The sequence below is a fragment of the Malurus melanocephalus genome, unplaced genomic scaffold (genome assembly GCF_030028575.1).
Source record: "Malurus melanocephalus ecotype Western Australia unplaced genomic scaffold, MMel_1.1 scaffold_62, whole genome shotgun sequence".
NCBI lineage: Eukaryota > Metazoa > Chordata > Aves > Passeriformes > Maluridae > Malurus > Malurus melanocephalus.
The window spans coordinates 1,838,296-1,850,962 of record NW_026623294.1 but is presented as its reverse complement, the minus strand read 5'-3'; the positions used below and the strand labels follow the sequence as shown (position 1 = coordinate 1,850,962).

General features: G+C 37.0%; 1 protein-coding gene across 8 annotated transcripts in view; it reads right to left on the bottom strand.

Annotated features, from left to right (window-relative positions):
- The window catches only part of VPS13B (vacuolar protein sorting 13 homolog B), a 423,643-nt gene that overhangs the window by 25,293 nt on the left and 385,683 nt on the right, over positions 1–12,667 (bottom strand). For 7 of the 8 annotated variants that reach the window (XM_057366269.1, XM_057366268.1, XM_057366262.1 and 4 more), the window contains exons 44-55: positions 12,330–12,485; positions 10,774–11,037; positions 10,544–10,627; positions 10,201–10,376; positions 9,550–9,720; positions 8,691–8,892; positions 7,528–7,716; positions 6,960–7,106; positions 5,479–5,750; positions 3,808–3,935; positions 3,018–3,217; positions 388–506 (exon numbers count right to left, since the gene is read on the bottom strand). In XM_057366269.1, coding sequence (XP_057222252.1) covers positions 388–506; positions 3,018–3,217; positions 3,808–3,935; positions 5,479–5,750; positions 6,960–7,106; positions 7,528–7,716; positions 8,691–8,892; positions 9,550–9,720; positions 10,201–10,376; positions 10,544–10,627; positions 10,774–11,037; positions 12,330–12,485 — 2,108 coding nt within the window. The remainder of the gene's footprint in view (positions 1–387; positions 507–3,017; positions 3,218–3,807; positions 3,936–5,478; positions 5,751–6,959; positions 7,107–7,527; positions 7,717–8,690; positions 8,893–9,549; positions 9,721–10,200; positions 10,377–10,543; positions 10,628–10,773; positions 11,038–12,329; positions 12,486–12,667) is intronic. The other variant, XM_057366267.1, reaches the window with a different exon arrangement.

Genomic DNA, 12,667 nt, shown 5'->3' with positions numbered 1-12,667 from the left:
TACAGCTCTTGCAATTTAAGCTTCCTTGGGAGCCTGTAAGATTACAGATGGCAGGACCTGGCTAAATACATTTTAAACTGATGAACACACTCAACATTGATTATGATGGAAAAACGTCATTTTTTAAAATGAACAGCTCAGGTCCTCTTTTTGTACCAGTGATCTAGTGTTTACCCTAAAGTGACTTTTGATGTTAGATTGATTCTCCTTTTTAACTGTGATATACAAAGCCATATGGTCTAAATATAGATTAGAGAGCATGCAGCAGTATTAAACAAAACAAACAGTTAAACCAAAGTTTCTAAGTCAGTTAACACTTAGAAAGCTGACTGACCCCTCAGCACTGTTTAGCAATGCTTTTTAACATCTTTTATGTGCTTTATGTACCTGTTGAGGTTGATCTCGAYGGGTCCTGCTTTTCCTTCTGGGGCCAAGGTTATGACTGTTGTTCCACAGCGATGGGCAATGTCCACATAAAYACAGCCAAAGCCAGTTAAGAACACAATCTAGAACAGAGTTAGAAAYATATGGAATGTAACTCAAATTACTACTTTTAATGGCATAAATTAAAATTTAATACTATTAATGCCTTCTGGTTGAGATCTTTTACTCAAATCAGGATGCTTTTCAGGAAAAAAAGTCAGATTTCAAAAATTCGGAAAATAACTGCTCTGATACTTTATTTCAGTTGCACAGGGAGATGAAATTTGCACCTCATCCTTCAAGTGCATAACTGAATACATTTTAATAAGAAAATTCTCCAGAAATAAGCAAGATGTGCTGGGAAGGGTAGGGTTTATATGAGAAGAATAAATAGGAAATTTTAGTTTGTGATTTTGGATTAAGAAGAAAGGCATATTCCTGGAGCTCTACAAAATCCCACTTTCTCCTGTAGAAAACAAATCTTAAACTAACACTATGCTGCTATGCCCTAGCTCAGAGCTGGGTAGATGAAAGGCTGATAGCATGATGCAAAACACACAAAGACTGAAAAGTAAGCAATGTTTTGGATCCATGAAGACTTGCTTAACAACTCAACACTAAACACATTTTTAAGCCATTTAAACTGGTTTGTGAGAACACCTGCACAGGCAAGCTGCTGCCACAAGGAAATAGGAAAAATCTAATGGAAAGCATAAAAAACCTAAAAAGGCAGGAAAAATGGGAATTTTTCACAGGTTTGTGTCTTGCTTACACGTCTACAAACTTTAGTTCTGGACAAATCGTCTTTAGGAATATCCTACTTAAAAAAGTGATGAATTGCTTTTGGAGCTTAAGGCTGCAATATTTCCATGCAAGTTTTGTGTTTGTCCAGAATAGAAAAGATTAAGATCTTTTAAAGGTTTAGAAAACTCCCAGCAGTCCTTGTTAGAGCAAGCTGGCTTCTCTTTTCTCATAAGGCTGCTATCAACTGTTTATTACATTGCCATGATGGAAGCTATAATGTAAAGGAACACAAACTCAAGAAATAACATGAAGAGAGTGGGCTAGCACAGGTACAATAAACAGCAGTCTTGAAGGATCTTTACTCCTGCTAAGAAGTCACCAAAAGCAAAAATAATTGAAAGTTTAGTAGAATCAGCACTTACACAGATTCTTGTTTGACTATTCATAATAATCTTGTACATTAAGTACAAGATAATTAAATTTCATTAATCAAATTTTTTACTCTTCTGAGAATTAAATATAAAAAATTTTCTAATTTTGACATATCAATTTTAATCCTTTGCTTGTCTGGAAGAGATTCACAATCCTACAGGGAAGTGGAGAAAAAAGGACATTAACAGAATTTTCAAAACTCTTAATTAGTCTAAATAGACCTCAATTGATCTCGAAGATTGATAATTTTATGTCCTATTTCAGATTATTCTGATGATAAATACTTCAATATTTATTAAGGTATTAGCTTCAAGTTTTAAATTTACTTTCTAATAGAAAAAAAGTACCTATCTGTGACTACATAGGAGAAATGCAAATTACCTAAAATCCTCCAAATCCCAGTTATTTCACAATCTGAACTGAATTGTATGTGACACTGTTAGTACATTCCTTATTCACTTATATTCATAGTCTTCTAGGAGAAAGACTGACAGAAAGCCTGAGAAAATTTTCAACATGTACATCCTATAACTTCAATAACAGAAGGCTACATTTCTTTTTCTGAAAGCTCTTCAAGTAGACAATGATCCCCAAATGTTGTCTTAGCATCTAATTCCTTCTAGGAGCCAGATACTTATAAAGAACCCTGGTCTGGCATAACATTAATGACTGAAATTTGAAACCTTGCATTGCTTGACTGGCTTGCTGAATGGAACTGAACTACTTGCTATATAACATAACACTCAATAATCAAGAGCATTTTGTGATTGGTGCCCAGGGAAAACATCTGAAACTAGTATTTCTTTCAAAGAGYCAAGCAGTTTATGTTGATTCCATGTAAACTAATGACTTCAAAGATGGAAAAAAATCCCATCAAAAAGAATTACTCCAGTCAAGGAAGCTTTTATTTACCTCAAGACCCAGGGAAAATCAACAGAAGGAAAGAAAAGGGAGGGGTTGTTTTGTTTTAGAAAGACATGAGTAGCTTCTGTAAAGCCACAGAGGGAAAACGACAGTGATGATTCTTACAAGATGTAAAGATAAAAATCCCATGATAATTAAGTCACTAAACAGAAACACTTTCCTGGATCCTATGTCATTCTTTGCTTACAGAGCCCAGAAATTTTCAGGATTGATTTTTCCAGGCAGCACCAGGTAGATTAAAAAGAAGTGGGAAAAAATCAGTGCTATAATCAGTATTTTCAATCTAGCTATTTTAAAAAAGAGACAGTGAAGAAGATAGTCCATGTTCTAAAACTTTCACAGGAAGGGGCTTAGGCAGGAGAGTTCCCAGGAATAAAATAAAACCCCCAAAACCAACAGAAAGGATAAACTTATTGCAGAGGAACAATGCACTGGGCAGGTCAGAAAGCCAATCATTRATGCTGTGAACTAGGAAATAGTTTATAATGATTTACTTGTGTTCCTTGGTTGTTGATGTCCACAAAATCACTCCATTCATTTACTAATTCATCAGATGACACCACTTTCAGRAGAATACTGGGCAATAAATCTCTTGTTTTGCAATCTGGATAGCTGGAGATTTGGTGGTAAAGTTCATGATGAACTGAACATTCAGCTGGAATCTTCCTACAGTAAACTTCGAACTTTGGTGTATCTGAAATTTTATAAAATACACAAGATCAAGGATTTCTCAAACCTGTATGAAATCAAAACTTATCCATGCTTACACAAATGAGGAAGTTTCTGTCTCAAATATTAAATAAATAAAAACATTGCTTTTCTATTGGTTGGAATATTATATATTTGAGTTTTTTCCTTTTCTGTTTCTATTTCATTAAATTTCACACAAATTATGTTCTGCTGATCATTACATTAACATACTGTAGCCAGAATTTTGACAATATGTTTTGTGTTACATTTGCAAATCTGAGGAAATACAAATGTTCCATGGGATTGAATTGATGTCACCAAAACTGTACTGCCTACAAACTTCCTACAGCTGAGTMACCTTGACAGCAGGAACCAGGGAGACCCAAAAGCCTGGAGACATTCAAGTTCATACTCCTGACCTCACAATTACCTCCAATAGCTTCCAGAATCTCTCACTTTGAAACAGCCCTTTATGAGGGCATCAAGTTCTTGTTATAACCAAAACACACATTGAACTCAATTTTGTACTGGAGATACAGTAAAATAAGTTATACTACAACAGCACACTGTTTTGAATTATTGCATAGTACTTACCTTTGAAATTCTCTTTTACAAGCAATGGAATAGAGCACCTATTGTGGATAATKATACGAGGACTAGGATCTTCTGTAAGCGTTAGGTACGTCACGCCGAGATGCTCCTGATAAGTCAGTGCTATAGCTCTAAAACAGAAGCAGATATACTGCATTATGCGTGTTTTGAATGAAATCTTTACTTATTACTATCCTGAACAATAAAAAAACATTCAAAACTAGCATCTGTAAGACTATTTATGATCAYGTTCCAAGTCCATAGATAGCTATCTGCCATTTAGGCAAGTACACATCTCCACTTCAAGAGAAGAACACATGGAAATAGCTTAAAAAAGACAGAGAAGAAATCACTGCATGGAGAATACTCATGAGTTACATTTAACATGTGTGTCTACAAGATGAGAGCCCTAGCTAGGAAGAGATTTATATTAAATTAAAAACATGAGATTGTAGGCCCAAATTTTCAACATAAATYTTTAAAATTTTCCAGAAGAATTTGCATGGATACTTCTTTGATACAAATGAAACATATTTGAACAAATATGTAAATCTGTAACTGACTGCTCTCCTGGAAAGATGCACAATTCTATTGCTCTTTTAAATGCTTATTTTATGGATCATCACTACAACAGTTTCCAAAATGAGGTTAAATGAATTTAATTCTACTCATTAGCCACATAAAATACCTTGGTGCATGAACATAATTTTTTTTTCCTGTGCAGATTTGTTGGCTACTGCTAAAAAAAACTTAACCTCATAGTGATTTTAAGAAATCCAAAGTCTAAAAATCTGATTAGGATCATAGGATTCTCTACTCCTGTGGCAGTATCGTAAAGAATCCTTTCCTTATTCTTTCCATTATTTTCTTTTTTAAATCTGAAGTCTGTATGAGAACCTTTAACCTTTCGCTAACCTCTTAGGCTCTGCAGAGGAACTGTATGAGGGTATGAATGACACCAAGCACTTCAGGCAAGAGAAAGATCACATCACATTACTGCTGCAGCTTCTCTAATTTCAGCAGATTGTTTCTTGTTCATACAAGTATAAGCATGAATAGATTCAGATATCAGGTTCAAGAAATGAAGCTGGTCATCTGACATGTCACTTGGTCTGTTATTTTTAACTAGCTGGATGCAGAAGCTTGTAAGTAGAATGCACAACTGCACAGTTCAAGCTTTAAAACTTGAAATCTTTCCTTGCTGTAATTTCAGAATAGTTTCATCTCTCTTATGATGCTCACAAAATGACATGTCTACCTTTTATAAACAAAACCTGAATCTTTGTATTGTATTCAAGGACACAATGTCCTTGAACTCCTAAATGGTTGTCCACAAATTAAAATGGACTCTAATTCCCCAATACAAGCTTTTCACGCTCTTATTTGCATGCACATAAAAAATAGCAGATTATGCATAATAAAAATCATACAACTATCATACAACGTAACAACAATCATATAACATAACAACARTCGTACATGGCCATATCACTAAACTTTTACAATAAAAGCATCAAAACTATCAGAAGATAATGATTTTTAAAATAAAGAGTTGCCTTTACATACGGGGGACATGGGTTACTTTGACTTTTGCATTAATCTCTTACGGTTCCTGACTAGCTGAGGCTTTACAGCAACTCACCAAGCTCACCACTGAGCGCTCAGTGCACGTACCTGGTACAAAATCCACTTTCACTGCACAGGCCCGTGGGCACGGCCACGCTCTGCCGGGCGAACTCGGCGCTGATGATGGCCGGGAGGCTCCAGAGCTGGCGGTCCCCGGTGCTGAAGCTCAGCACCACGCGCCTGTCGCTGACCGRCGGCCCCTCTGCCGAGGGACCCGGCTCCCACAGCAGGTCCCAGCAGGGCACCGCGCTCAGCGCCATCCCAGAGCCTGCCCCGGCCGRGCCGACGCTGAACACCGTGCTGTCAGGGGAGAGGAAGTCCTGCAAACAAAAAAGGTGCTGGTAGCACGGCATGCTGGCTCCTGAAGGGAAGTGTGTTCATGTGGATTTTGCATGGAACACTCTCAAGTAGCCAATGACCACYTCTAACTAAAGTACATTGCATTAAAGGCTCTTTGGCCAAATTCTCTCTTCAGGTAAAGGTTTGCAGCACAGCCATCTGTGGGTCCTGAGCAATGAGATCTAGTGRAAGATGTCTCTGCCCAAGAAGGGGGGTTTGAAACTGGGTGATCTTTAAGGTCCCTTTCAACCCAAGCCCTTTTGTGATTCTGTAATTCTGTGTCTGCAGTCGGCTCTCAGTAGCACAGCACAGCTCCACCAAAAGCAAGTTACATTCCTTTAATACAACAGTGTGAAAAAAATCCATTTATAGTTACARAACTAAGAATGGATTTTAGCCTCAACATTCTTCCAATTCCCCATCCCATAAGACTTCCACAAAATGTGTGATGCACAACTGTAGATGTTAATGTGAAGAAAACTAAAGCAGAAGGAAAACAATACAGAAACAGGAACTTWAAAAATTTGTTAATCTGCCAACTCTTCTAGTAAGTTTGACCCTGAGAATTCTTTCCACATATTTTACTATAAATGTAATCTTCAATAAATATGTAYAAATGGTTGATTCAAATATATTGACCATGCATACATTTTGGTTCCTGTAAGTTAGTCCTTAAATATTCTGCGAGGTTATTAGAAAACTGATATTCACAATTTGATGCAGTTTATGAAATACATAAACTTTGGGCACGTCTCTAGTTCTGCAGCTTTGTTCAGATAACTGGAATCTTCCCAAAAGGATAACAAAAAGGTTTCAGCCTGCCAGGCCAATATACCTTTCWTACATGCAAACTCAGTAAAAATTCTGAGAAATTTTCAACAGCTACTASGGATTATGCTGCCTATTTTACAGAAATGGCCATTAGTGCCTGAACAGATGGAGARCAGGCAGAACTAATTCTGCAATGTGCAAGAATTTGCTGCTTGCACAGATTTCTGACCACAGTTAATTACTGGAGTTAAATTTACTCAGGATTCAGTATTCTAAATGATATAAATTAGTTTATGATTATAATGTCTAAAGATTTCTGTTTCAAGCTCTGCTATATGCAGCTCATCTAAATACAGATATGCATTTAAACAACCATTTTCCACAGATGACGAACAAAAACAGTATCTACARTGCTTTACCTCTTCTCCTGAGAGGGGTTTGGAAATAAAAAGCTGTGGCCTATAATAGATTTGATATGATGTATCATTGATTATTGTTGTCTTATCTTCTATCTGTAGRATTTGTATACCTTGTCGAACCATGGAAGAAATGCAGAATTCACACAACTGTAAGATAACGAAAATTGTGATGAAGTCACACAAAATCACAAAAGGTAGTGAAATGTARCAACAGAACTGTTGTTTTCTTTCTAACCACAGAAACCTGTCTATATTCTTGCACTTTGTAACTGGAGCCACACCACGGACTTTTGAAGTTGCATCTGTCAGTGTTATCCAAACAAGACTCAGAATTCATTAATTCTTTTTCCAGGAGATATTGTATTATCTTTATGGGTTGCACAGTATGTTTTTGGCAATCTAATTCTTTCAATTATATTTCMTACATTGTTTATACTCTCTTTATGTTGAACATATATTAACATAATTAGGGAGAAGCTTTCACACTGCATAYATTTGATCATTTTATCTGCTATATGACTTTGTTTTTACATGATAAAGTTACAAATCGTTATAATTTTCTTCTAACCTTTTGATGACCTGGAAAAGCACCAAGTTTTATTTCAGCTTCAACAAAACCTTCTTCATCCAATGTTACCACTTCCCCATTATCGGCATCCTTCCATTTTGGRGAGGTCACATTATGAACCAGCTTAATTGCCACTGATTTGTGCACAGTATTAGTGTTTGCCCAGTATATTCCAACCTGAAAAGCTTCCTGCAAGAGAAGAATGACTGATTATTGGCTGCTGACAATTTGATACACTTCTACTACACTTAATRCAGTAGGCAGTGAATATTATTTCCTGCCTTTTTGTTTCTTTCTATGTGGGACAACAATAAATAAAACCACAATGTGGATGAAGAGCCGATCCTCACAGGGGATAAAGACCACAGTCTACACTGAGATGTGTTACTAGGCTGACCTTCTGTTAATTAACAGCCACATACGGGGAAAAAAGAAGACAAAATAAACAGGAAGTATCAGATTGTTCAATTGGAATCGACAAGTTGCTATGCAAAATTAATTATTTCAAAACTAAAGAACATCAGAATTATAATAAAAAAGAATGTGCACGGTCAAGATAAGTCRAAGATCAGTTGCACAAAACTCTGAATTAAGGAAGGGAGGCATTCTGGAAAATCTTCCTCTAACAYAATTCATCCTATGTCATCACCAGCTTTTCTTGGTAACATTAAAAGCTATGAAATAACGTAACATGAAGATCTCTCAAACCAAAAATTCCTTTYGGGCTGTCAACTTTGCTAGTGTGGTCAACAATTTCCCCAGTGACACAGTGGCACAGTAGGGGTCAGAGTCTTTACTTGGCCTTCACAGCAATTTTCTTGAGCTGCTACATTACACCCATGTTACAGATTTTTTGGCTGAACTGAGAGGAAGGGGAGAAGGCCGCTGATGAAATGAAGGCCTTCTTCCTACTGTGTCTTTCAGAAAAATTTTAACTATGCATCTTTAAGATGTTGTTTTTCAGACACTGCTATCAAGTATGTTGTGCTACCCACTTGGTGACTCTTGTCAGTGTGATAAATTCCTATTGCTACTCTCCTTATATGACTAACAGACAAACAGACACAGGGACTGGAAAGTGGGAATCATTTGGAGTAATGACCGTTCTTCAGAATCCGTGTGTTTAGCAGAACTACACCTGCTAATGTGAATGGCAAAGTTACCTCGAAGTTGGGAGGTATAATTACTTTCCCACTGGGTACTTGAAGAACAATTTTCTCTCCTTCAAAGAGCCAGAGGTCCCACTTGGACTGATTGATAAGCAATGCCCAGGGCAGCAGTTCAATCAGCAGAGTTTTAACACATGGCTTCCACACTGACAGCTTTACCCGCATTGGACTATCCCATTGGGACAGTTGTTCACTGCTGTCAAAAACAAATAAGGGAAAACATAAATTCAAAGGAATAATGAATTCAAGATTACAAATGATAAGGTGTCATTTTCACAAATTTGCAAGGCTTTTCTGGTTGTGAAACACGAAACTATCTCTTCTTACCTTAWCATTCTGGAAAACAGAGGTGATGTTGGACAGATGTAGACACATGGAGACTATAAAGGCATTATTTTTAACCCAAAAAGCTCAACCTAAATTTATTCAATTAATAAATGCCTTAACAGTTACCATTGTCCTTCAGAACTAAAGCTGTGACTTTTGTAGTCCTCAAATCACATTTCCTTTTTTCCCCCAACAGCTACAACAACTCCCTGTTTCTTTACTGAAACAAACAGCAGCTGAATAAACAACAGCCTCTAGAACTGCAGTAAAGAAAGTGCATTCACAAAAAAATAGTTCCATTTTTAAAAAATCCATACTGATGCAATCTTCTCAGTGTAAACAAAGGCAGTCTCAAGGCTGATCTCATTTTCTTCCCCACCTGCCACAGATTTTGCAGTTTACATGCAGGAAGTGTAATTGCTGAAAATACATTCAATGTTCATCACATAGAGTCTTCTAGAACACAATTTTAGTTTGTTTGGAAAGGCAATGCAACAGCCATGAAGAAGGTTTACCAAGGACTTACCTGTCTGAATCCTTCCTACTGTAAGGCCAKGCAGGCTGAGGAGAACTCGCAGTGCCATAGAACTCAGAGAGCACTTGGCTGGCGTTGCCACCTGGATGGGATTTAGTGGCTATCTGTTTAATGAGCATGGTTGAGATAGGCACTGCACACTCTGATGGATCATCTTCCTCCCTGTCATTGAAAACACRGTCACTTACACAAGACCAAGCATTAGCAGCAGTAACATTCTCTCTAGTGGAGYTTCCCAAGTGTAYTCTGCAGCAAGAACACTCTCAAAGTAACTGTGGATGAATCAAGTTATGACATTTGACAAGATCCTGAGAATTTACTCACATGCATAGATTTGTTATGACTCTGTAATAACCCTAAAAACTCTTCAGAATTCTCAAAAAACCATTTCAAGATCATTAATGAGTTTATTTTTTAAAACACAAGAGCATGGACTGCTTAATCAAACAAATGCCAGTGTGCTTAGGATAGTTATACCAAATTTAGCATTTCCCATGATACCATTTTAAGCTACACCAGCTTGTTCTGTGATATACCCTCTGCATATGACATACTTTTAGAAAAAACGCAGAAGTTAAGGTATAAATTACTCATTCTTTTCCAAACAAATTAACCATTTTCAAGGAAAAAGAGTATTTTTACCTGGCTTGAAAAGTCAGGTGGTGTGTAAGATCAGGCTCTATATTTTGCAGTGCTTTCTCTTGTCCTTTCCCTGGGATCACTTGTGTTTCATTCAGRCCCAGACTTCTTTTCTCTATATGTATGATAATAGGGTCTGGAAGATGGCTCCTTACAATGAAAAGAGGGCTGAAAACAATCTACAAAAAGAAAATAATACATCARTTTAAAGCTGATTTTATTTCAGTCACACAACTGTTGAAGCAAACGTTTAATAAATCTTGATAGTGGGTCATTCTGACCATAAGTAATTATATGACATGTAAGGCATAAACMTTTCGATTTCAGAGACATTAAAAGTACTTACTAATCGCTGTTGCACGTGTGAATTGGGCTCCAAAGTCAAAATTGTGCACCACACGTATATAATTGAACTCTTTGAAGATGGTACCTGTTTGCAGAAAGATCAGCATTACACTATTTCAGGATGGTAACATTCAGTATTTCATTATATCAAATAGAAGCCTAAATGCCAAGCATCCAGTTCTCTCAGACATTTTTAATGCTATATTCTAAAGAATTCATTTCTAGTCATACCTGAATGACAGTGCTGTATTCTGTGTGTTTAGAACTTAGACACACATCTTGGGACCAGTCTTCATCTCCTGTAGATTTCACGCTCAACTCCGTGAGCTCATTGTTTTCTAGGATATATGAAGGCAATTTCTGCTTGGCTGCAAGGCAGTTGATGTGTTCTTTAACAACAGCCTGTCCATCTTGACTAATGTAATGCTGAACCACTTTCAGTTCAATACTTTCAGAAAGGTAACTACAGACTGTCTGTCTTCCACAGATTAGGATCTAAAACACACAAAAATACAGCTCATATATAAACAACTGTGAAAAAAAGTCAAAATTGAATTAGAGAGTGAAAACCTGTGGAAGAAAAATCTCCCTGCTTTAGGGCTTCCCAAACACTGCTGAAGGCAGTGAATAGTAAAACACTATTTTTGTTGGCCAAATGTATGTGCAATTTCATAGAAATCTAGGCATTAAAATACTTGAAATATTGCTAAGCCAGTATTCAGGTTTGAAAGAAACATGTAACGTAACCCCTTTTCTTCCTTCTGAACCCAGAGTACTGCCCATGGCTGACAGTTCTGGTTTGGATTTTAAGAGTTCTGTGATGGTGTTGAGTCCTTTCTGAGCAGTCAGAGTGATGTATTTCAGAAAGGTTTCTACTGATACCTCACRTTCCCATCACAAGACAATGATCCCATCAAAGACCTTTCACAGTATGTCTGCTGTGACATTAAATGACTAACATACTTTCATTAAATGACTAACATATTTCTGTACTTAACTGCACCCACCTAGAAAATGACCAAATYATACCCAGTGTTGTTGCTGTCCATCATGCATTAATAGTTTATTGTAGAAATATATTTGGCTTTTCCCATGGAATATCATTCCATGTGTATCCTTGTACAACCATCACCATTTTTTTTTGTGAATGAGGGCACACACCATAGCTACAGCCCTCCAAGTGAAGTTTCAGCAGGTCTGGTCAGCTGTAATGTTGTGCAATACAACACAAGGCACTCTGCCACATCCATGAGATGAGCACGTTATGTCCACCACATGCTCTGGCTTCTGCCAATGCAGGCRGAACGGCTGCAGTGCTATTACAGATCTTTACAAAGATAACACATGGAAAGCTAGTGCACAGCAGCACATTTTCAAATGTTAATTTGGTAATTCCTTCTCTTTAAGAAATATGAAGGCGTGAATTACAATGCAGAATATGTTATGAAAAGTTTCTTAAAAAAATTAAGAAAAAAGTCTGTTTCTCAAGAGCTTAAAACACAGAAGAGATTGTGTAATTTAGCACTGTCAGGACTTATGAACCACGCAAAGGGATATTTACTGGAGCRTACAAAATATGTATGGGTAACTGAGCTTTTAAATGCTAAAATCCACACCAAAGTGAAGAAAAAAGTTGTAAAAATTCCCAAAAATAGCCCCAAAAGACTGCTATACTTGTTTTTTGCAGATCCCAGTAGGACAGAATAAATAAAAAAGTGACTAATTCATGGATAGGTAACAGTTTAAATCACTTATGTTATTTTTTCCTAACTGGATCAAATCCTTACTTGCTTCTGCACTCCACTGAGCTGCTGAACYTTGATGATAAGTGATGCTGTCCGGCCCTTGTACTGAATGGTGCGAATAAAGGTCCCTGTATTATCCACACTGAAGGGCTCAGACCACCGCCAGTTTCCCCAGCCTTCAATACAGATGTGTAACAGCTGGAAAGAAAGAAATCACTACTTCAATACATAACCAGGGRAAAAAGTGCCTTGCAGTAGGATATAAATTCCCATGACAGAGAAATGTTCTTGGTTTGAAATCTCAGCAATGCTAAGCACACCAGTTGTCTGAATGATCCATTCAGTCTGTAATTCTGTGATTTCAGACACAATCAGAAGAA